At 35.4% G+C, this 25,789-nt stretch overlaps 1 protein-coding gene across 2 annotated transcripts in view; it reads right to left on the bottom strand.

Annotated features, from left to right (window-relative positions):
• SCLT1 (sodium channel and clathrin linker 1) overlaps positions 1-25,789 on the bottom strand; it is a 45,410-nt gene that overhangs the window by 14,499 nt on the left and 5,122 nt on the right. For both annotated transcript variants that reach the window (XM_032997635.2, XM_032997634.2), the window contains exons 5-19: positions 25,646-25,715; positions 24,458-24,513; positions 23,954-24,086; positions 23,053-23,175; positions 21,004-21,069; positions 18,371-18,441; positions 12,336-12,426; positions 12,072-12,163; positions 10,219-10,396; positions 6,854-6,952; positions 5,111-5,182; positions 4,083-4,157; positions 3,420-3,565; positions 2,343-2,535; positions 738-934 (exon numbers count right to left, since the gene is read on the bottom strand). In XM_032997635.2, the coding sequence (XP_032853526.2) occupies positions 738-934; positions 2,343-2,535; positions 3,420-3,565; positions 4,083-4,157; positions 5,111-5,182; positions 6,854-6,952; positions 10,219-10,396; positions 12,072-12,163; positions 12,336-12,426; positions 18,371-18,441; positions 21,004-21,069; positions 23,053-23,175; positions 23,954-24,086; positions 24,458-24,513; positions 25,646-25,715 (1,662 nt within the window). The remainder of the gene's footprint in view (positions 1-737; positions 935-2,342; positions 2,536-3,419; positions 3,566-4,082; positions 4,158-5,110; positions 5,183-6,853; positions 6,953-10,218; positions 10,397-12,071; positions 12,164-12,335; positions 12,427-18,370; positions 18,442-21,003; positions 21,070-23,052; positions 23,176-23,953; positions 24,087-24,457; positions 24,514-25,645; positions 25,716-25,789) is intronic.

Genomic DNA, 25,789 nt, shown 5'->3' with positions numbered 1-25,789 from the left:
GTTTGTAGCATTTATTTCAGATATAGCTTGCAAATGGCTAATTTCTCACTGGGATACTTCCTTCTTTACTCACTCATTTCCAGTAATGCCACTGTCCTCTCTAAACCAGTTGATGCCTGTCTGTATACAGGCTCGCAGGCATCACAGATGCTTGCATTCCCCAGCATCTAGAATGGTATGTAACCTGTATCTGTGTCTGCTGCGTGAGATGCCCTTGTTGTCATGTCCTTTCAAAACTGAAAATATTCTTATATTCTGTTCTGGGAATATAAGTATCAGCCAGTTACCTGGCAACCTGTATGAATTAAGAGAAAGTGAAGTTTATATCATATTTTTGCTTAGGGCGATAGCACAACTCATTTGTATCCTCATTTCTGACAGCAACTGCTCAGAGCTGAACTGCATAGCTGTAACTGTAGAGGTTTTCATAATCTAAAGCTAAAATTCTCTCAATGGAGAGTGCTGTATCTTGAAAAGGAAACATAATACATTCCATTTACTTTTTGTCACTACAAAATCCACACACATCAACAAGATGTGAAATTTTTACTTCAGTGCTAACTTCACAAACAGCATCAGAAGTTCCCTTTGGAGCATTCCTTCTTGTTATGCTGGAAGCACAACATCTAGTCCGGATGGTTTGCTCTCCATGGTTTTTCACCACAGGTCTACTGCCATACACCAGAGAGTAACTAAAACTGTAACAGCTTCCCGAAGAGGAACAAAATTACACTTACTTTAGCTTACTGATCCTGGCTTCTGTAGTTTCAGTAAGATTTTTTGTTTCTTCTTTCCATCGATTTGTTGCTTTTTGCTGAGCTACTAACAGACGTCTAAGTTCAGCAGTAGACTTCTGACTGGTGTCTTCCATTTCCTTAAGTCGAGCTTCATAGCCATGTTCTTTCACAGCATGCTCATGCTCCATTGTGCTTATCTAGGAAAAACACAAATCGGGTACAATCAAGTCTCTCACTTTTTACTGTTTTTTTGGTTGGTTGGTTGTTTTTTTTAACAACAGTTGAGTTAAATTTATAAACATTTGTTGAAAGCATGTAACATACAATAATTACACTTCTAATTATATGCTCAACGAGATACATGTTCCCAAAGACAATATAAGCAAACAGTACAATTGACAATAAAGGATAATGAGCTGTGTATGTTTATTTTTGTAAATAATCTTTATCCTTTTCCCTTGTGTTTTCTCCACAGAAACAAGTTTGTTCTTTTTCATCTAGCTAAAATGTGTTAGGAGTTTCTTAACTGCATCTAAAGTCCTTTGTACATCACAGGAAAATGAAAGTAAGCAATAGATCTTATCTGTGACTATAATGGAAGCCTGTCTGATTAAAAATGAGACAGACAGAGATCTAGTATATGCTTTATAACTGCTACCTATCTCTTACAAGACTCTGATCCTTTGTTTTTAAACTATGTTTGACCAAAGGGTTCTGGAGTCAAAACAAGATTCCCTGTTTAATTTGACTGCTTCCTTTATCTTGTGGTGTGAAGTGGAAACCGATTTGAGATGGTCCCCATTCATAACTTGTAAAACTGCTTACTGAAGTTTTTTTTCATTGATGCAGATTCTCAGATCCTTTTTCAGTATCTTTACACTCCCGGACTTAAGAGAAGAGGGGAAAGTACCAGCTTCGTATGTTTAGCAAGCACATCAAGAATCAAAGCTCTTACTCCCTCCAGAAGCCAAAGGTACCATGAATCTGCTGAGGTCACCACTAACTCATCAGCCCACCTGCAGTCTGTTCAGCTGCATTTAATGGAACACCTTCAGAAAGAACAACCTTCTTTCAGCTAAGTAGCTTGTCTGCAACTATTCATAGAGAAAAATGTTCTCTATCCAGAAAATAGAGAACCAGTGTTTGACAACCATGCTATTAAATTATTTAATAGTTATGCACTACTCTGACAATATGATGGACATACAAGTAGAGGAACACTCTGGACTGAAAGTCATATAGAGATTCCTAACACATTACAGACAGTAGATAAATGAAGATCTGGAATTGGAATAAGTGAAAGCACTTGAAGGAAAATATGTTATTTTTTAATCTATTTGTCTTATAAAAAGCAAAGAACATTTGGGATCTTCTTCTCAAGAAAAATTTAATACATATTAAACTCAATTTAATTAGAGATTGAGCTATCCAATAGATTCTGGGGATACACAACGCTACAACAAAATTACTTTTAAGCAGACATCAGGAAGCATCATTGAAACTTTCATCCTTAATTTAAACTTTCAATGATTTTCTCTTAGAAGTGTTGCCTTACTAAGTAACTACCAGTCTTACATTAAAATAAAAATAGTATATAAACCACACCTTTATTTTAGCTTTTTGCTGAGCCTCCGTGGCCAGTTTTCTCAAGCCCTCCATTTCTTTTTGCAATTGTTCATTCTCTTGCTGAAGTTTTAGCCTTTGTTCACTGACAAAGGCACTCTTTTCTCTTTCTGAATCCAGAATGCTTTGCAATTTACAAATAACCTCCTTGCAACGAGATTTCTCTTCCTCGGAGCTGATAGAGAAGAAAGGTCTTGTTGGTATTCAAGAGTTGAACAACTACTGTACTAGACAAAATAAATATATATTGGAACAGATCTTTGGTCTGACTCAGTACAGCTGTTCCCATGTTTCTTCCTGAAAGTTTGTATCAGCTCAGCATGTTTAATGGGCTCGACAGCTAGAACTATGCACAACTCAGCAATGAATTTTATAAAGATGATGGAATTCATAAAACCAGTCTAATATCGACAACATGAAACAGGAGATTTTAGTTTCTATAGCATTTCCAGATTCCCAACTGAGGACCGCTCTGGTGAAGTGACAGGATTTACTAGCATTGGAGTGCAGAACTGACTGAAGCTTCCACAGAACCCCACACTTTTCATGCCAAAAACAACCTGGTCTAAAAACATGTATCATATTGTACTTTTTACCATTGTATTATTGGAACTGCAATAATGTCTATTAGCTCTGAACACAGAGCTGACATTCAGCATGCCATGTAAACATACTGTTATGCATATACACGATGAGATACCACACTGTAGATGAATTCATAAAGTAATAAATACTATTTCATAACTTTCTCTACAAACAATATTTAAAAATGCAGTAAGCTTGCAAAAAATATACTCCTATTTCTTTTTTTTTTTTTTTTGTCACACAACTGCTTGCAGTTCTCGTAAAGAAAATCTTTCATTCTACAGCATGTTATCCCCTTTAATTCTTTCGCAGTGATTCATAATTGCCTGTGCTTCAGAATTATGGTATCTTGATAATATTCCTGCTACTGGTTAAAAAGATGTGACAAAAACCTAACATAAAATCAACAATTTAAGTAGTCAGAAATAATCTCCATTGTTTTCCATTCCAATTCCTGTAACATCCATTACTTACTTCATTTCCAATTGTTTCAGTTTATTTTGTGTTGTCTGCAGACTTAGCTGAAGGTCACCTTTGGTAGTTTCTGCAAGTAAATATTTCTGATGCAGTTGCTCTAGTTTTCTACTGTCAGATTCATTTCCTCTGTCTTCCCTGTAAACCTGAAGAATAAACTTAAACGTAAGATCATCTTTACCTTGTACTGCTGATTGGTAGTGTAGTACAGATAGGGAGACTACTTACTCTTCATTGCATCCTATTTTCCAGTGACTTAAAACAAAACTGAACCTCTATAATTGTTGCTGCTACTTGAAAAGACGTTTTCAAAGATCTGGTATTCATTTACTTTTCTGCCTATTCAGCTTAAGTTTAACTGGAATATGTACCAATGTTCCTTCAAGATTATGTCAAACAACTCTCCTTTTATTTTTTACGTTTTTCAAAGAACCCTGTTTTTCAGTGTAGTATTTCAGCTTTAAATCACTTTCCAGATTAAAAAAAAACAACTTAAAATTATTACATGAAAATTTACAATTAAGAAGATGTACAAAAAAGAAAGTAAGAAAATTAAGGGAAAAAATACCCCATGAGAAATGGGAAAAAAAAAAAAATCAATGTATCTTTTCCCTCTGAAAAAAGATCTTAAATGTGATGTAAAAATGCATGCAATTGCCTTACCTTTTCAAGTTCTTCTTCCACTGCTCTCTTTTCTCTAATGGCTCGTTCAAGTTGACCCTGTTTTTCTCCACATTCCTATTTAAAAAATTAATTTAAAAATAAATCTAATAAAAAATAACTTGAAATAAAAATTCAAGAAATGCCAAAGCCAAAACCCAGCCATTTTAAATGTAATTCTTGCTGCTAGTATGTATGCATTTGATTACATTTACCTGCTCATTACCTTCTCTATAGGATCTGTCTCATTCACTATACAGACCAAGACACATAAAATGAAATCTTTTTTAAAAAAATTGAATCCATAAATAGGTGCATATGCACTGAGCTAGTTTGGTCTCCTATATAATTTGTTAAAAGTTCCTGGTTCCTACAAAATATGATGATTATGATGCACACACTTTCTCTTAGCATACTTGATCAACGGTCATATACTTCATTTCTACACACCCAACAACAGATATGCAATACTCAGCTTTCCATGCTTTATTTATCCCTGAAAGAAACAGGGATACTTAAGAAATGACATCACATGGCAAATATTTTCTAGAGCACAGAATTTCACTGTCAAGATGCTTATGAATGATGATAAGAATATGCATAACTCAAGGAATAAACTTAAACAAAGTGGGTGGATTTGCAGAACTTATTATTTCATGCAGAACCAGGCGCGTTCTCAGTAAAAGTAAGATATGATTGTATACACATAAGGCAAATCTGTAAATTAAATATTAATATTCAGAGAAAGTATCCTTTACACCTAAATATGGATCTCTGCAGTGACTGTTAAGACCCTGAACACAATTGCTTCTGTCAAGTAATATGAAAGACACTGTATGTTGCATTAATGCCTGGAGATGTGCAGGATATGAAGTGCTGTACAGTAATAAAGCATAGTCCTAGACAATTATCCATTAGTGATATTTCAGTTGACTGACTTTTACCTGAATTTAGTATTTTACTTGATCGACAAAAGCTAGAAGTCTCAAATGATTTGCTATCAAAAACACTTTCATCGGTCAACACCATACCATCTGAAGAGCTGAAAGTTCTTCTGCTAGTCGAGAAATCTGCACATTATATTGCTTCTTTGCAGAGTCTACCTGTGATCAAAACCCAAGTAAAACTTTAACATTAATCCCCAAAACTATTTTTCCTTCTTATTTTTACATACATATAGTCTGCATGTGGTGCATGTATAGAAATATGAAATTATTTGGGACTGCGGTAACTCACAAATTTGACTACATAAATGTTAGAAGAATGTTTATTATCAATCCATACTACTTTAATGGAGGGTGTTTCAAAAAAAGAAAAAAGAAATGAAGACAACACAACAAGGCCTTGCAAAAAGAACAGCAAGACTATCAGGAAATCTGCTGTCTATTAGGTGCAAGATATTTGCAATTGGTGTAATAGATATTTTTAGAACACAACAAATTTGTTAATGCCTGGCGAAACATGACAACACATAGTTTAAAATTTTACTTTTTATGCTTTTGATAGATTCACTTTTACTAAGATAATTTCAAAATCAGAAATAGGGCATTTCTAAACTTCTAAATTCTGATTGGTAAATCACTGTCACAACGAAAGTGGTTATCCTAGTTGCTCTTTAGCTCTTGCACCGTCTCCAAATCATATGACATTCACTATCACAGTTTTAAGTAACCCACACAATTTTTGTGATTCTTTCAGTTATCCACCAAATAGAAGGCACAAACCATCTTTATCCTCATCTTAAAGGCTCTGAAAATTTAGTCAGTATGTTGCTGAAACCTCCTGACATGAAAGGATTGGAAAGAAAAAGAATCCTTTCATCCCTATACAGTACATATGCACACTGTGTCATAGTGAAGAAGTTGGAAGGAGGTAAAAGTCATTTACACCACTGAAAACTTACAAATGAGATAATCACTTTACGCTGTTGTCCACTTGCAACAAAACACATTCCTAACACACCTGTAACAAGCCTTTTATTTCCTCTGGTGTTTGCCTTAAAATAAAGCAAGTCTCTTTGACATGCAGATAATTACTGAGACCCTTCAGGTAGATTAGCCTGCATTTTAACTGCAGATGGGACACAACATGAAGAAAAATAATTTTGTGACTAGTCTGTTATCAGAAGAGCTTCATTTTTTCAGCCGCTCATAACAACAACAACAAGAAAAATCATAAAAAGACAATTTTTTTTTCAGTCATTTTTCTACCAAATTCTGGTTCCTAAGTGTGCTGTGATATTGCCTTTTGATTGTTAGCTGCACTTGGTAGAAGAGTCTGACTTGTCTACATAGGGGAAGATTTTTAAATACTGAGATGCCAAAAACCTGATAGTATAACTTTCAACAGGTCCTATCATCTGAATGTACAGGATAAGCTTCCGTCAGCAACTTCCAAGATGAGGCCATGTACCATAAATTACTACCTTGATACCAACACAACACTCACTCTCTTGATATGCTACTGAACAGAACCTCTGAAATCAAAGTGCCGTTCTTTACATCTTCACAGTGCAGCCTTCTCTACATCAGTGTCTGCACAGGCATCAACACTTTTCGTTCTTGAGAGATTAAAGAATAACACTCAGTTCGGAAGAATATATGTCTAGATAACAAAGCTGAAGCGTACAGTACTGTCATGCATGGTGCCTTTCTAAAAATATTATCAAAACACTTTTAAGAAAATTGCTTATGGTGATGATACACCATCAATAGCTTTTCACACTGAAGAAAACCCCCAAAAATTTCCCATTCTTTCTAAACATCATAACTTACTGCCTTTCTAATTCTTGCAGCAGTATCTTCTGCAAGTTGAGACATTTCATCTTTCATTTTTTTGATTTCCTCTTCCTTTTGTTTCTCCCCAAAGAGTGCCTAGAAAAAAATTAACAACTTGAAATACTACTGGTAATATTTCAGTGGTGACATAGTATCTAGCACCAAGAGAAGAAACCACACATAGTCACTGTTCAAAACCCTTTTTTACCTTCAGAGTAGCTGACACCAAGACCCACCAAGAAAACAAGAACAGAGAGAATATTTTGCACTAAACGCGCATTCTTGTAAATCAAAACCACACAAAAAGTTAGTGTCAGTAGATGCCTTTTTCTATTGCGACTTATTACTGGGGTGCTAAGATTTTGGTAGGGCATGGAATTATACAGAAGAAAGCACAGGAACTCAGACCAAACAGCCAGGCTACTCTCCAGTGTTCTCATCTGGGGTCAGGATCTGTAATAAGAAATGCCAACTGTGATGCCCAGAAGTTCTCTGTTAGGAAACTGAATACCAGTACACACAGACACTAGTACATACAGCTAAGCATTTTTTATAGGTGATAAACTAAATTACTCATCTCAGAAAACCTAAAGTAAAGGAATAAAAATGTATAAGCAACTATGGAATTGGTATGCAGTCCCATTCACAGTGGACAACAAACCAACAGCTCTTTAGCATAAACAAATGGTGAGAATTACAGAACAAGGCATAGCAAGGAACCCTTCCTCAGAGGATGCAACAAAGCTACTGATGTTAAACAGGAAATACTGGTCTGAAAAGATTATAGAATATAGATTTCTGGATGAACAAGATGAAAAATCCTAAGTGGCACAAAGAGAATATGTAGAGGCAAAAAGGGCGAAAGACAAAAATGTCCCTAATGGATGATATGAATTCAGCCTATAGAAGGTTACTCGCTTCAGGCAGTAACACATCACTTCATAGGTCATACTTGCTTTCACTGCTCATATTCAACTTTGTATTTTATTTCTCAAACTACTCTTTTTAAATTCTTCTGATGTCTTTTGTAAGCTTAGCTTTGTGTGCTTTATGATGTTAACATAACAGAAGCAGCACTATTATGACAGCTCCTACCCCTCAGTCTCCTACAATGCAGGGAGAAACCTCTGTGGCCACAGTTTAAGGCACAAAGATTTAACTGATACATGTATTACGCTGCATTTTTTTATCTTGTTCATTCACAAACTTCCCAGTTTGAAAAATTCAGGATGCTTTAGCCAGAACAGTAAATTAACAATGATCAAATGATCTGCTGAACTACTTTTGGATGAAAAATGGTGTTCTAACACTGCTCTGATGTACCAATATTTCACAAACTGGAAATGTGATTTATACTCCTTACCAGTAATTTTCCAATGAAAAAGTGTTTTCTGGTTTTTAAACTCTGAAAAAAAATACTTCGTTTTTACCTTTCACTCTTCATATTCTCCCCACTATTGGGCTGCAGGGGAATGTTGTTAAGGATCAAAATAGCTTACTAAGAGAAAGAAACTGAAAAGTCCAAAGGTGGCCATCAAGAGCTGGAGGATGTAAAACTAACTTTTTCACTCCTTTCTGAATCAGAACCTAACAGGTAAAGGGAACTGTAGATCATTTCATAAAGCAAATGAGATGCAGAAGGTTATGAAGAAATTATGAAAAGGAGATGGCACCAAAGCATTTCCTAAATGACTATAAATATATGGGAAAAAAAGATGGTAATAAGATGTTAATCCTTCTTCATATAACAATAAGAATCACAGATTTTTAACTGCAGTAATGACCAGAACCCTAAGCTTTGTCAATATTTTAAACTACTCTGTAAGCAGGCCAGAAGGTAGTAGGATCTCTTTAAAGAAGTTAGCTCCCTTTTCTGTCAGAAGAAAGGAGACACTTCTGCCTCCTTTGTCACAGAACTGAAATCAGCAAGAACAACACTAACTTTAATATTCCAAAACCTAAAAGTAAGAAGCTAGTTTAGATACTCAGGAGCCTCCTCAAATTTGAAAAGCAACTTCAGACTAAAAGGGAGCATTTATCTCCTTAAATGTTCAACAGTTTGACATGTTAGACCAAACAGAATAAATTCTGAGATTCTCCATTTATTCCTACAGACATTAACTAAACTGGGTTTCACTTACTGATGGCTACAGTCATCAGATGTGCATTAAAATTCTGTCTTGCCAGAAAACACAATTCATTAGATTCCTGAAAGTCTGAACTTGAACTGAAGCTTAGAATTAAGACACAAAGAGCCCATATTAGACAAAAGTTTACCAAGCCCTGTGGCCTATCTCCTAAAGGGGCGAATAGCTGATACGTCAGGAATATTAAGAACTGGGAAGACAGGGTGACTGTTTTTTTTTTTTTTTTATCACCAGACACATCAAGAGTTTCTGGATTAGACTCTCTTCTTTAGAAAGTTTTAGTGGATTGTCCTGCCGAGAATTTGACTGTTTTTGTATCTATACTTCTGGCATACACATCAGCCTACACCAGTTTAATCATATATCATAGATAAAAATTTGTTTTAAGGCCTCTCCACGGGTCTAGTTGTTTTCTCCTCCTGCACTTTCCTTATTCTCCTGTCTTGCCTGAAATGGGCTGATCAAAACTGCACATGAACATGCACTATGTTTAAAGGCATCTTTGTTTTTAACTCTCATTCTGAATATTCTATTCATTGTATCGAGAACCACTGAGGATTGCCTGAAAGTACTCTTTAGAGACATCCACACTGCCCCTAAACTGTGTTTTGACTAGTAAGACTAAATTCAGCACCCAGTATGGCACATTTGAATTTCTTCTGCCATTTTATAATACACTTATAAAGACTGCTGAGATTTTTTTCCTGACTGCAGACTTCACCCACTCAGTCGCTCTTCCAGATTCCTTATGAATAATTAAGATCTGAACATAGCACTCACTCTCTTGGTGACCTATGTCCCTCATAAAACAAAAAAATCCCTTTTGTTTTAGCTCTTCTTTCCTAACCTTTAATAAGTTATGAATTTGTAACAGGACTTCCCTTTTTTATTCTGACAGCTCAGTTTGTTTCTAAGTATTTGACAGGAAACTGTCAAAAATTTTTGAAAATGCATGTTCAGGTACAGTATTGTCACTTAGATCACCTTTATCCAGGCACCCAACATATTCTTGGAAATTTATACTATATGACAAGTAGTGTATGGTCATATCACTGTCTGCTATCTTACACGTTACTAATTTTAGTACAACAGACATAAATGAAGCTTGGTCATGTATGTGATGTATGCGGGCAAGAATGTATCATCACACACATCACAACTGTAAGTGATGAAAGTATTCTAATACCCAAGAAATATCTTCTTCTGTTGCCTTACCTGACTTTTTTGTAGGTTAGCTTCTTCTAAGAGCTGTATGCAATCTTGGACTTTGGCAACAGCACCATATTTCTCCCTTTCTAGATTAGCATACTTTGTCTGAAGCTCTCCAATTTGTTTCTCCAGGGCTGTTCTTTCTGTTCTCACCTGTTCCATGTCTTGGACAGTAACACGTAATCTACAAAACGGTAATAATTATACTCATTTAACAATAAGATGTTTAATTAAGACACTAATTATTTCAAACTAAAATAACAGGAATGTTTATTCATAAGTTGCAAAAACTGCATTCCTGGTTTTCTGCTTGGTTTTGGACAGAGTCTTTGAGTTTAATATTCATCAAGTCCTAGAAAAAAACAGAATTAAAGGAGTTAACTCAGATATCTAATCTCAGAAGATCCTTAGAAGAATGTTGCTATCCTGGGATACATCACTGGAAATGTTTTATATTAAACCAGAATAAAACAGCCCCAGAAGGAAAAAAGTTTTCCTCTGTGGAGGAAATGGAATAATTGGACATGGGCAATGAAGTTGCAGTTATACCATTAGAACAAGAAAACCACTGGTAATTTTACAACAGCTCAGAAATTCTTATTGTGTAATTACGATTGCCAGCATTGGTAGGCATGAGAAAGGGCATAAGAGTCTCAGAGGTATCCTCAAAAAAAACCTCAGGAAGTTCCACAAATGCTGCTGGTTCAATTAAGTACACAATTCTAGAGACCCAGAGTGAGCACTTTGGAAACACTTGGGCTGCTTTTTCCAGCAGCCACACTTTTTTACTTTCTAGCATGTTTTATTACAAACATACCAAGAAAGAAAACCACTGTATTTTTGTAGAACCAAAGCACAAATTTTGTAGAACCAAAAACCTACAGAAAATAATAAAACTAGCCAATTCCTTACGACATTCTAAAATAAACTTGAGAGCATCCACAATGCTTAGGCCAGGGATATTCATCAAGTAGAAGTAGCCACGCAAGTCTGAGCAACTCCTCAAGGCAGTACTTGACCACATAATCACAAGGTTGGTTCCCCAGTAATTATTCAGGTTCTAGAGTCATTGAAGAGTCTGCTAATCACACTCACAAGGCTGTGACCGAGAAGATGAACAATTATTTCAATCAGGAATTTATGAATTCTTCTTAGCTATCAGGTCATGTGACTACCGTTCAACTGTGTGTGACACTTGAATCAAAGTCCCTGTGCTCAGCTAAATGTCATTTCCTGGGAAGATGAAGGGGGGGGAAAACCAATCCACAGAGAAGAACATGATCTAGTCTTAGATCTTCCAGTAGACAGTGCTGGAATTAAAGTTCTACTCCTTAGCATGTATTCAAACTACTTTTGGAAATAGCATGTATTGTTAAGAAGTGTGCTTTAACAGTTTTATTAAATCTTTCTTTGTCTGAAGATTGCTGAATTATGATCTGAAACCATGGAAAGAAACATGAATCTTAACATGGAAAGAAAAATCTGTATTCACCTCAAATACAGCTAGTTTACAAAAACATTTTCAAATTTTGATGTGAATGCTTTTCTTTAGAACTCCACCTAAAACTAACGAGAGTTGAGTAAAATTTATGCACTAGAATGAAAAGTACATGCCTCATTTCTTCTCTGTTGTAGTCAATAAAATCAGGTGGTCTATTTTAGAATTTTAAATACACTGAAATCAGAAGCTGTTCTGAAAGGCTGCAGAATAGAACAAAAAAACACAGAGAGCAGCCAAGCACAAGTGTTTTGAAAAAACAGAACTGCTCAGAAACATAAACCCCAGAGGCTGCAAAACCCACGGTATTTTATCTCACTTGCATGTATTCTGTTATTAACACCCAATGAGCTGTCTTTACCTTGTTTCTAATTGTTTTATACTAGACTGCATTTGCTGCAAGCGTTTGTCAGATGCTGCTTCTCTTTGCTGGGCAGATATCATGTCTTCTTCCTAGAAAAAATATATGTATTATCCAGACATCATCTGAGCTTCCCTGAACAAAATAAAGATATACTAACATAAACCAAGTTTGAGAACAGCTTGTGAATAATTTAACATCAGCATTCAGATAACTGACTAGCCATTCAATTGCAACAGAAAAGTATTCCTTTCTTTAGAATACCTTTCTCTCCAGTTGGCCTTGAAGCTTCTCTGTCAATTTGGTCATTTCATCAACCTTAGCATTTGCTGTCTGCACATCTATTTTGGCTTGCCTGTATAAAGAAAAAAGTCTATGAATTACATTTCAATTATTATAGAGGAAAAAACTGTCTCCATTATAACTTTGTTGAAATAGCTGTGAACAGCAGTCAGATTTCATAAGACTCTTCTTACAGGGCAGAAAAGGTTTCCCCCCTTATTCTCCTTCTTACTATGTGGCACAGTAAGAGAGGAATACCAAATTCACTGAACTACTGTCCTGTAGAAATGAATTCTTCAAGATAGCTTAACAGGAAGGTGTATGTGTTGATCAAATATTTGGGAGGACTAGGCAATCAAAAACTTTAACTTAATCAATAACTTAAGTACAATTGGCCATAGATACTTATCAGAGAAATCTTTTTCAGAATTAGATTTCACTTTTTAAACCAATTTGACCAGGAATTTAGAAAAAATCATTAACCGCTTCTGAAGAATTTAACTGAATTGTGATCTGAATAGGTTTTATGAGCTAAAACAGAAAAGAAAAAAAAAAAAGTTTAATTAATGAATCAGACTTCCTCCTCAGTAAAAAAGCTTATTGAAATGAACAACCCTCCCACTCCTCTGACTTGGGAACAGAAAGACATAGAGAGTCCTCTACCTGGGGTGTAACCCAATTATTCAGGCTGCATATTAGGCTAAATTTAAAGACCAATGACTGAATGTATGATAAAGTTAAAAAAAGAGTAAACATATTAGATAAGCTAATGCAAACTAGAGAACTACTAGTCATGAAGGAAGCTAGAAATTATTTAATGCTTTTAAGAATCAACTTCAGGCAAGAATTCCTTATAGAAATAATAAATTAGATTTAATGACATAAAAGTCAAGAGTATATTACACCTATATGAAAATCTTAAACAAAATATACATAATCCCAGCAATTCTACAGCAAATATTTAATTTCAGCTTAATTAATCAAAAAAGCTAATTTTGTTATAATATCTTTAAAAAGCAAAAACAAAGATAAAAACACTATTCCCAGACACAGGGTCCCTACTGCAGGTCCAAAACTTTGATTTTACCACATGCAAATCATGCAATTCTCCTACAAAAAGTACTGTTAAATTTATGAGGACATTAAGTTGCTTCCCCCAGAATATTTACAATGTGCTATAAAACAAAACAAAACCTCAAAACCCAGCGTAAGGGAAAAGTAAGAAAAATATAGAAAGGTCATAAAAGATAATACAGCTTAAGCATTAAAAATGCATTTTAATGACCAGATTCAGATCAATTCAGAGATATGTGTTTAACAGACAACAAACTGATTGTAAAGATGCAGCTTTTACTCTTCACTGTGCAATATAACTTTACCCGAATTTTGGCAAGTTGTCTCCATTTAAAAGCTTTAGGATTCTGAAATGCAGACAGACACCCTAGCAATGCCAAGTTTCTTAGTTGATGTTTTATGCATAGATCTTTAAAAATATTTAATTAGCATATAAATTAAAACATTTTTAATACTCACAGCTAAACTCAACAGTTCACATCACCAGAGAAGACCATTTGATCACTGACTGTTAAGCATCCCCTCTCTGGAGATAACTGCTAGTAGTTAGTTCAAGAGAACAATAATGCAGTGAACTAAATGATTAACACAGCTTTGAAACACCAAAGCACTAATAAGTGTTTTAATAAAAATTCTAGCACGTAAATAAGTGAAATACTTTCAAACCTCAATTCTTTACAGAAATACATCAAATATTACATTGTCTCTATGTATGGCAGATTATGACCTTTTAATAGCTAGTGTAATAGTACAGAAATAGTATGTAAATAGTACAGTGTAACTGTACATTTTATATTGAGATTATGTTGACATTGATGAGAAGCAGTAACTCAGTTCTCAAACACCTGTTAGGGAGTTTTTGCCTATATCTCACTTTTTTCTTTTGGATATGGTTAGCTTCTGATGTAAAGTATAAAAATTAATATGAACCTGAAAATAACTTTCAGCAGAATTCTTAACTTGGTCTCCTTTTTCCCAGATTACTTGCCAAAACTTACTCTAGCAGTTTTCTTTTAGGCACACATACTGGAGATACAGGATGACAATACATCGGTAGCACATTTAAAGTGTTTTATGGCTACATGTCAGATTGTATACTTTGCTATATGTTAATCTTAAAATTCCTAAAGTTTATCAACACACATTTATAAACTTCACAGTATCAAAGGCTTCAAAACTACACTCAATCTAGGCCATACAAACCTAAATTATCTTATACACAATTTTTTCCTCCCCAGACTTCTTACTCTACCACAATAAATCAATATAAATCTACTAAAAACATCCAAAATGATTAGAATTGTCTGCAATATATGCAATATAATCCATGCAAACTACATCTACGTAAGTTCATGTTACAGAAACAACTAGTGAAAACATTCCAGACTTCTTTTGAGAATCACTGCAGCACTTCAGAGCTATACAGAGCTGCTGTCATTAGCTTTGTGAATGTAACATAGCACTTGCTTTATGGCTGCAAGAACTTTTAGCTGATCCAAGAGGAACATGAGTGTAATCAGCGTCTGTAATTAAAGATGCAAAATTCCTCTGAGCCTCTTTACCCAAAACTAAGAACAATACGGGGAGAATAACAACAAAGGTTGCTCATGATCATCACCAGCCAGATTAAACAGTTATGAAGAGACTTCTAAGAAGATGACAGCTTGAAAGGAAACAACTTGTGATTGTGCGTGACAGACACTAGAGTGACAGCCCGGCAGTGAAGCTGTGTTTGACCGGAGTCACCCCATGGGCACTGCCACCTTTTCCCAAGCCTGAGCAACCTCCTCACCACATCCCAGGAGGAGCCCCCCGCCTGCCCCCCCCCCCCCCCCCCCCCCAGCTGGCACACTGACAGCCCCGGAGTGAAATAAATGTGCACCAACATATCAAGTGTGAGTACGGGTACTCACAGGGTCATTTCTCAGCAGGGCACAACCACCCAATTTCAGCAAAGAGCACAAGTACACCTAAAGCTGGAGCACCCGCACCTCTGGCAGGAAGGGTGTGCTGAGGGGGGAAGACATACCTCCCAAAAGGGGAGTATCTGTGCATGTACTTTCAATTCATGCTTCCTGCAAGAGTGTGTGTACCTATGCAAGAGCAAGCAAGAACGAGAGTGAGACCAATACTTCATGGGATCAGTTACAGAAGACTGTTTATAGATTTGTGTTTGTTTATTAGTATGTTGCAAAGGCCTAGCACCATGGTTTACCTGTTATATTATTAAAATTGATCATTAATGTCCAGGCCCCTGGTTGTCCATTTATTGATTAATGGCACACAGTTAACTGCTTTGATTAACTTAAGCCACATGTGTTGAGCACTCCTGCCCAGCTAGAACATATTAAATCATAAATCCAGTGTTCTGAACTGAGAAGGAAGATGACTACTCCAGCCCTGGGGATCCTTAGATGGAAGTCTAAATTCACTCATAATTTCACTACTTATAAAACAGCAACTAGTAAAAAATATGCATATATATTTGGGCATGTGTAAGTAAAAGTTCAGAGAAAGATGAGCCACTAGCTTTCAATCAGCCCCAGCGACTTATACCTTTTCATATACCTTCTTCCTGAAGCAGTAGCTTAAGCAGAAAACATGCACTTCCCTCCTACTATCCATGCTCACTGCCATATAGACAGTTATACAGATCCCTGTGTGTATGCATGGCTATGAATCAAAGACTTTGGCCCTTTCTGTTGTCGTGCCATATTCTAAATTATTTGATCAAAGTGATATCATTAAAGAATTTCATAGAACTCCAAGGATTAAGCCTAAAAAGGAAATAAAGATAAGAGCAAAGGAAATCATAGTATCTGTAATTTTGACAAACACACTCAACCAGCTGCTCAACCACCACCTGAATGATTTTAAGGTTTTTTGCTTGGGTTTGCTTTGTTTTTTAATCAAAACCACTGAGAGTGTTAGAAATGCAGTAATAAACCAAATGTTGATTGCATTTATTGAATGTCTAAAATAGGTTCAGTTAACACTAACTGCTTTCATAGTCACTTATTACGTACATCAATGTAAGCACATCAATGCAAGACCAAAGATTTATAGATGAATGAGATAACAAACCAGCAATTCAATACTAACACCCTCTGCAAGGAAAGAAATTCCAAAAAAAGTATGGATATGAAAATGTTGTTCTCTCCCTTTTAATAACTAAATAGTAGCATGCACAAGCAAATTGCAAGTGATGACAGAGTTCAGAAATACTTTATTTTAGCAAATACCCTGAATACCACCTTCATCTTTGCTTGCTTGTTACAACATTTTTCTTCTCCAAAAGACATTATTTTTGAAAACAGACTTTTCATGGAAAAATCTTGGCTAATAAAAATGAGAGGTGCTAACAAGTCCCCCTCGAAAACACATCTTTAGTGATTGAAGGAACTTGGCATTTGTAAGCAGGTTCTGGCACTAGATCTACTGTACAAAGGAAATTTAAAAATCAACATTGTTTAAAACAAGTAAAATTCTTCTAGTAAGTAAACCACAATATACCAAATAGGGGGTGAAAGCTTAATGCAAGAAGCAGCTAATTTTTATTTCTCTAACAGCAATAAAGTTTGGATACAGCCGATCTTGAAAAAAAGACCAATTTTAAAATTGGTTAATAAATACTCAACAATGACCAATATTCAGCACTGTTCATTCATGCTAAACCTGTATCTTTTATTGTGGGTATTCTTTCCCAGTAACTTTAATATTTACAAACAGTACAACTAGACTCTTTAAACAGATGTTGAAATTCATATAACACCCAATCTCTACAGTGATAAGCACTTGGCATTACAACAGATACCAATTGCTCTTCACGTAACATTTTTGCATGGGTTTGGAAGTGAGGAGAGGGAACATCCGATGCAGCCATTCTTTTTTGGAGGGATAAAATCTGCATGCATTCAGCCAACCTAGGTTTCTATATACCAGCATTACCTGCAAAACCTGCATTCAAAATTGAGTGCATAAACAAACACACAGAGCTATCTCTAACTGTTTACATAAAAACTAGAATAATTTTTACCATTTTTGGGGTGATGTTCTTTAAAACCAAAAGATAAAATTAACTAAAACATCATAGCAGTCCAACCATATTAAGTATTTTGAATCACAGTATCAAAGGAAATTATAATCACTAAAATAAAAGTATCATAATAAAACCAAAATTTAAAGTACATTATAAATGTTAAGCTTATAAACTTAGAAGTTTATTTTTTAAAACTTATTTAAAGCTTTAGGTAATGCTAAACAAAAAAGTATCACTGGGTGATAATGAATCCATTTCCACTGTTTAACTAAAATTAAGTTCTAGTTTGACCTCAACCACCACTAATTAAAAGAATTAACATATACCATAAACTGTTATTAAACAGAATATGGCTGTAAATACAAATAATCATGAAATTGTGTAGCAGGTATTTTTCTAATTTTCCTTAATATACTCCAGGAATATAAATAACATTTCTCCTACCTCTGACTTCCAAAGAGCCTATGGTTTAGAGCTCTTTATTCAGAAACAGTGAATGGAAATTTTATTAAAAACATTAAAAGTTGAAACTGCTTTGAACATTCAAATTTCAGAACTGTAATGAGTAACTACGTAACTGGATTTTGAGCAAACTGTATTCTAATAAAAACCTATCTTCAGAGTCAATCTTGCTGCGATACTGACACTTTGTTCCTTTTAAATCAAAAGTCAAATGTTAAATATTTCAGGAAACAGCTGAACGAAACACCACTAACTGGAAATACACCACCCCAATGCTACTGATGCACACATCTGAAACAAACGTGAGAGGCATTACCTGAATCCATTGTAACTATCACTACCAAATCAGTTGGCAGTATAAACAAGGTTCATAATGCAGCAGCAGGTTAGAAAAAGCTATAGAAAATATATTTAATAATTTTTGAAATTGCCTGGTTTATACCTCAGTTGTTTCCGTAGCTGCTCTAGTTCCACATTCTGTTCTGTTACAGTTTTCAGAAATTGTTGATTGCTCTGCAAAATAAGGAGATACTTGTAACATGTGCCTTATTATCTTGAAAATGTTATATATTCAGAATTGTTACAGGGAACTTCTACAGGATATGATACCATAATAGCAGCCAGTAAGGTCTATTTAACACTGGTCTCCAAGCGCCAAGGTTTAGGCAGAGTATTTTAGAATGACAAATGCAGAATGATGTTAGCTAATCTTCCCTTTTCCCCATATTTTGGTAGTGTAAGAACTTCTGAGATGAGAATTTTAACAGCTCAGACGCACCCTCTGCACTCCCATCTAGTTTACGTGTCTAGGATACCTTGTGACAATGAGTACCACAGTAGACCACATATTGCCAGAAAGAATTCCATCATTTTAAAGACGAGATACAATTAGCAACTGCTCCTTCTTCATTTTTTCTATGCCAGCCATAGTGCTGGAGGTATCATTCTCCTCCAGCTGTCTTCTCACGTGAGAATCACTTCATAGTTTTGTTATCCTACTAGGCTTTTCTAGATCTTACACACACCGAATTGAGATATTCGAGATTACCACAACTGTAGGCAGTATTCAAGGTGCTACTGTACTGTGGACTTAAATACAATATACTCCTCTCCCCCTCTCTCTCCCAATAATTGCTAACATTCTTCTTGCTTTTTTGACTGTTGTTAAGAATTGTTTTCATACACTTTCTAATTCTAAAATACCCAAGTGGTTAATTTCAAGACTACCTCAGAGTACTCAAAGTGAAAGCTCCCTCTTGCCCACATGCATTATTTTGTTTTTATTAATACCAATGAAACATCAGATAAAATTCACACAGATACTCATCATCATGAGATTTTTCTGTGAATTTTGCAGTTTACTTCAGTTTTCACTACCCTAAATACTTTAACAGCAGTAATGAACACTGTTGCCTCAGTACTGAATCTCATTTCCACAACACTTATAAATATGCCAATCAACTTTAACCTGAGCACATCTAGGAAACACAGCTGTTTTACCACAATAGAAAACCTGTCTAATTACTCTGTCTCTTCACTTCCTAGTTTCCAGTTTGTTAGTTCAAGAAAGGCATGCTTCTTCATCCCATAACATATTACGCCTTTGGTAACAGACCTTGCCAATGTTTTTTGGATAACACAAATGGATTACATTTGTTTCATCTCTTTCAAAGAGTTGACATGTTACACTCTCTCCTCTCCACATCATCTCTTTCCAATTTTATAAGCATTCAGTGATTGTTTTTTTTTGTGGTACCTACTACTTACTTGCTTCTAACAGCAGATCAGTCTGTAACTTCAAAATCCTCAGCAAAACTGCTTTAAAACCTCATATTTGCTTGAGATTGTTTTCAGACAGCAACCCCCACTAACTCTAAAGTATCTATCTTTAGAGAAGAGATTATCACTGACTACATCAGGCAAAAGCTCCTCTCGAGTGCTTTATTTTGCTTTTATCAATACTATTGAAATAATAGCCTGTAAACAGGTCAACTGCTTGCAAGGTACAGTTCTGTAGTAATCTTCAATATACTGTTCAGCTTTGGCAAGAGCTTGACTGGAGTATTTTGCTGTTTCCAACACCATAATTCAGAAATGATGGCAAAATTGGAAAGAATTTAAAGGTAAGCAACAAGAATGATTAGACACCTTAAAAACATTGTCAAAGAACATTTAAAGACTTGACTTGCTTTGAACAGAATAGACAAAGCAAGGAATGGGAAAAGATGGCAATATGAAAGTTTTCGATAACAGAGGCACTGTGACAAAGAATATAGTAATCTTCCCTTAATACCTACAATATTTCACACCAAAGAAACAGGCTTATATTTCAACAAGAGGTCAGATGTGAGAAAGAAAATTTCCAGAGAAGAGCAGACTGCCTAGAGTAGGTTAGCTACTTTTTTGCACTGCCAATATCTAAGACAAGCATTAATTAAAAATCACACAGGAATTGCGTCTTTCAGAGAAGCAGCTGCTCAGCAAGAAACTTCACTATGTCTTTCACCTCAATTTTTCTATGATATCAAAATTGCTTGTCCATCTTGGAAGTCCTAGTCTAAAGCTTAGAGACTAAGAAGTCTCAGAATCTAAGGATATGGATGAAACACTAGAAGATGAGTAGAGCTCAGGAAAAATGCCTGAAAAGGTCAGTGACACAGATACTGAAGTCAGCAGTCCCAAACTAGGAATCCATAAGCATGCGGCAGAGATAGTCTATGTAAGAAGTCATAGTTTAAATAAATTTTTCCTTTGTGAAGATGGTTTTGAACGTGACTGAAGTACACTCACCACATACTAAAATTCTGAGTATAAGCTTACCACTGACTTCTTGAAAGAAAGAGCTCACATAATACTAAGAACTAACTTTGCAACCACCCTGACCTGGAGCTTGGAGTTGAGGAAGAAAAGCCTACATAATTTTTGACTGGTCCCTAGAGAAGTCTGCAAATCTGAGTGGCACATTTTCTTTTTCAACCAGGTATGTTTGAAGGACCTTTTGCTTTGCTTTTATACTTCCAGGCTCTACTAAGAAATAAAAAATTATTAGGACACTGTTCAGAAGGTTTTACTTACCAACTCCATTTTCTCATGGGCTACATGCAGTTGACGAGTCAACTGTTGAAAGCCAGTCAGTTGATCCTAAAAAGAGAATTCAGAGCTTCTTATAATCATTATCAACATAAAGTGTGTATAATTACAGAGTTTGATAGTCAACTGAAAACATTTTCAAAGAAATTTATACATGTTGCAGGAAATTCAGTATGCCTTTGTAGATTTTAATTAGATTGCTTTTAGCTGTTGACCTAGTAATCTGGAAAATTAGATTTACTACTGAAAAATTTATCTGAATTTCACTCAGTTACAAATTGCCTCCTTGCAAAACTCATACACACTATTAAAATATGAAAGCATACATAAATAGTGCCTTTGAAGAGCCACACAGACTATGATGCTACTAGAAGCATTTTTGCTAAGCACAGTAGCAGACATGTACCCCTTAATTAAAAAATGTCTGTATGGACATGGACATGTTTAATTTGCTCTTGGCCATACAGGATGTCTTGCATCCATACACAAATTGTTTGATTCAACTCCTGAATCCCTGAATGTGAACTCTGATGTCCCAGGAAGACAGAAAAATCAACTGCAGCATGCCAAGTATCTTCAGAGAACAGAGAGGACTCGAGCCCCTGAGCTGGAATACCTAACAATTGTGCTGTGTTTATCTAACAGTCTCAAGGCTGAGTATATGCCAGAAACCTGTTCCAACAACTCCCTTGTTTACTACATCCAACCCTTACAACAATATTCTCTCATCTTTGCTTTCTGTCAATTCTAATTGTAGTTGGTTTTACCTATTTCTATTTACCTCTGATAGCTAGTTTCTCCATTTCTCTGATAGCTAGCTCCTCCATTAAAAGCAAAACCTACAAAAAGTTTATTTAACTGAAAACCCATTTTCTATGGGAGACCAGTACCATTAAGAATAAAAGGCAGTTCAACCTCATTCATGTTACAATGGCATTAAAATCCACCAAGAATTTAGTCACGAATGGAAAGCGAAATCTGACAGTGCTAAAGCTTCCAACAGCTACCAGTGACTCTGTATGCTCTACTATGTGTATGTTACCACTTACTGACAATGCAAGACAAGAAAAAAAATCTCACAGAAGGAATGGAAATAAGACACATCGGAACTACAGGTAGATAAGAGAGCCCTTGTTACTTGAAATAATTATGAAACTTGACAGAGGACAACAGCTGTACAGATACTTTTCCTGTTTCTTGGAAAAGAACCTATTGCTGAGGTAGACTTAGTACAAGAGGACAAAAAGCAGTAAAAAAAAAAAAGCTGTTATACAGGTGAGCTGTAACTGTACCTACAAGTCTAGTGTACGTGAAAATGAAAAGGAAATTTAAAAAATTTGTAGCATCTCTCTACAGACCTAGAAATATCTGTAGTGAGGTACATAGAGTCATGAAGTTTCCATTAGTTCTTCACACACTAGGCATCTTGTTTAACAGCTTTTCTGAACTAAGATTTCCTGAAGCACCTTCCCCAGAAACAGCAAAAGAGAAACAGGCTGCTCAACATAAGCTAGCATTAAAAGAATACTAGTAAACTTGATTTTTCACCTGTTTACACACGCTTCTTCACTGAAATCACAACAGGAAAATGAGACTACTTTTCCCACTATCCCACTGTGATCTTGGGGACAAAATTCAGGATTCAAACATAGAAGAAAACATGAAAGCCTTCTACCTTAGAATTCAGAAATCTTTAGCAACTTTTTCAGATGTTGAACCCTACTTAAGATTTTTCAACCATGCAATTCAAACACACGATTATCTGTGTGCACATATATATGCACTAAGACTCAGACTCGGTGCATCCCTCTAGTTCCTGCCCATATATTTGAAATAAAGAACTTTTCCAATCATAACAGTGCGTTTAACTTATGAATCAGTGACCACATCCGACCACTCAGCTTCAGATGACTATTATGGAAAATAAGTAACAGTACTGGTAGAACCCTCCCACTTCAGTTTGCCTACACACAGACACAGAATCTCAACAGTATAGAACGACATTCCAAAATGAACCATATAGATGAAAATTACTTTCTGCTTTTGCCTTTCAGCCACGTGAATCTGCGTTTCAGTCATGCGTTCCTGGTACTGCTGCTGGAGTCGATCATGCTCCTGTAATACAGTCTGCCAGAGCTCTATTGCTTGTTCTTTTTCCTACGTTACAGAACAACGGTTTGTATAAGGGTATTATATTATAGCACATTTACTGTCATCCACCATTCTCTAAAAAGAGAAGTCTTAACTTCTATTTTGAAGAAATACCATTTTCTGTACTTTTCTCTGCACACATTACAATTACACAGACAAAATACCAAATTCAGATGCAGAAAAACAGATGCCTACAAGTTCAAATTTCACCTACAAGTGAACTGCAAGTCTTCCACATTTTTTATAACTCAAACTTTTACAGGTATTTACTGTAGGCCTACAGTATATATACTATTCAAATACCAAAATTCAGCTGTCAATTTTACTTCAACTTAATCATATGCAACAGGGTTGTTACATCATTGCAATAAGCTCAACAAAAAGTGTTTATCTTTTCCAATTTAAATATTATTTTCTCTACCTCACATATATTTACTTCCTCAATATCATATTACAATGTCTGTGATTAAAACGACAAGCTACTACAAAAACGTGAACTGAATGAAGTACTTCATTAATTTCCTGGTCAGGAATTCAATATAAAATCAGGTCAACTAGGTAAAATTACAGGCACAAATTAATATTGAAAACTTCTTATATGAATCTAGGAAAGAACTTCCTTCAGGTCTTTAAGTTGAAAGTACTTGTTTCTTTAGCTACAGAAAGTCAAGCGGGCCTCAAAATAGTCTCAAGGAACTCTGAACCAATAAATAAATCAGCTTCCCTTAATCTGACAATGCACAAGAAGAGAAATAAAACAGTACAGATGTTTCATCTCACACACTTGATTCATCAGTAATAGTTGTTCTTGAAGGTTTCTCACTATGCCTTCATCTACAGCAATATCAGTTCCCAGAGGCGTGATAGGAAGAGCCTCCAGTTGCTTCTCAAGAGCCTCTTTCAACTCTGCATGCAGACTGAAATTCAAAGAACTAAGTTCAGCAAAGTAGTTATATAAAAGGGATTTTTTTCAACAACTGAAGTATACCGTACCTTCAGTCCATACATACTATTTACTTTTAAGTCACATCTGCATCTATTAAGTTATGGTCTATAAACACAACAGACAGCTTGAAACAGTTTAATATCTAGTTCTTCTAGAAACATGGTTGCATCTATCCCGGTGCTATGATCCATATTAAGCACTTAAAGACTCTAACATTAAGCTTGGGAGTATGAATATTCAACTATTAAGAAGATACAAAAGATTTCAAGGTCCTAGAAAAAAGCTTTTTAAAGTTTTGAAATTAAGAAAAAAGGGGAGTAACAGGGCAGTACAATTATTTACCTTTCATTTTCCTTGGTGACTTGTTCAAATTTTAATCTCATCTCGCTCATTTGTCCCTAACACAAAAACATGCAAGAGTAAGCATTCATTTAAATAACACAAACTTTGGTAATTCTTCCATCTTTTAATTCTGACTGATATTGTAGAAGATGGACAATTTAATTCAGCATAACATAGTAAATGAAAGTCACTTTCTTTTTTAAGGAGAGTCACAGGATACTACTTAAATTAAACTGCTGCTAAATCCTGTTATACCTAAGCATTCAGAAGTTATTATGAACATTAAACTTGTCTTTTGGATTTCTTATCGCTCTTACAGACGGATTCTTAATTAACTCAAGTTCTTTTAGGGATACAGTGGATAACTCATCTTTTATGCAGTAAGCATTTGAGAAGAGCATTTAGGAATTAACTGAGGAACTTCAGTTACATGAGTCAAATGAACTGTTTTATAAATGCAACAGTGCAAGAAAACCATAGTGCTTCTATTGACTTCTGAAATTGGCCAAGCTTGAAGATTGTATTTGCAGAATCTTTGTGATGGACAGATCAAACAAATTAAGTGCATTAAACCAAATCCAGAGTATAACTTCTGCATGTATCACAAGTAAAAATTGCTTTCTCTACATCACAGGTTTTAATTATTAAACACATCACTTTGCTTTTCAGTGATTGTATGAAGCATTAAGTAGTTTAGTTTTTTCTGTGGTTGAAAGCAGGACAGTCCCCTCCACCTCAGCCTCCATGATAATAAACATTTAAAGAATTATTTGAATCTGAGGAATTATTAAGAATGAAGAAGGCTGGGTGTATCCACACTTGCAGGACTGAGCCAGATGGCATGGCCAAGATCAGACCTGTAAAAAAAAAAAGAGGGAAACAGCTGCCTCATCTCAATGTCACCTGGGAAAATACCTGCAACCATACCAGAACATCCAGAGATGTAAAACATGCATATTTCGCTTCACAACACTTCTCCAAACACACAGTAGTCTGTGCAATTTGGACAATCTCCCAACCTTTCCACAGAAAGCTCTCCGTTCATCTGTTTGAAGCAGACTGCAGTCCTGCAAGTTTGTGAAGCATGGCGCAGGCACACTTTCCTTTATTGACAAGAACTAATAGCCTATATATTAATACTACAAAATACTATGAATATACAGTCTGAAATGTTAGGAACATCCATACCTGATAAAGCTGCAGCTGTTCTTTCATTTCTTCCAAGTGCTTATCATACTCTGTGATTAGAGTTGACAAGCTAAAAAGTTGAAAAACATGCACGGAATGAATTTTGTAAATGCTGAAACAGTGTTCTGATAATTAACTAGTTTC

This window comes from Tyto alba, unplaced genomic scaffold, assembly GCF_018691265.1.
Source record: "Tyto alba isolate M040663 unplaced genomic scaffold, T.alba_DEE_v4.0 Super-Scaffold_23, whole genome shotgun sequence".
NCBI lineage: Eukaryota > Metazoa > Chordata > Aves > Strigiformes > Tytonidae > Tyto > Tyto alba.
This window is presented reverse-complemented; position numbering and strand designations above follow the sequence as displayed.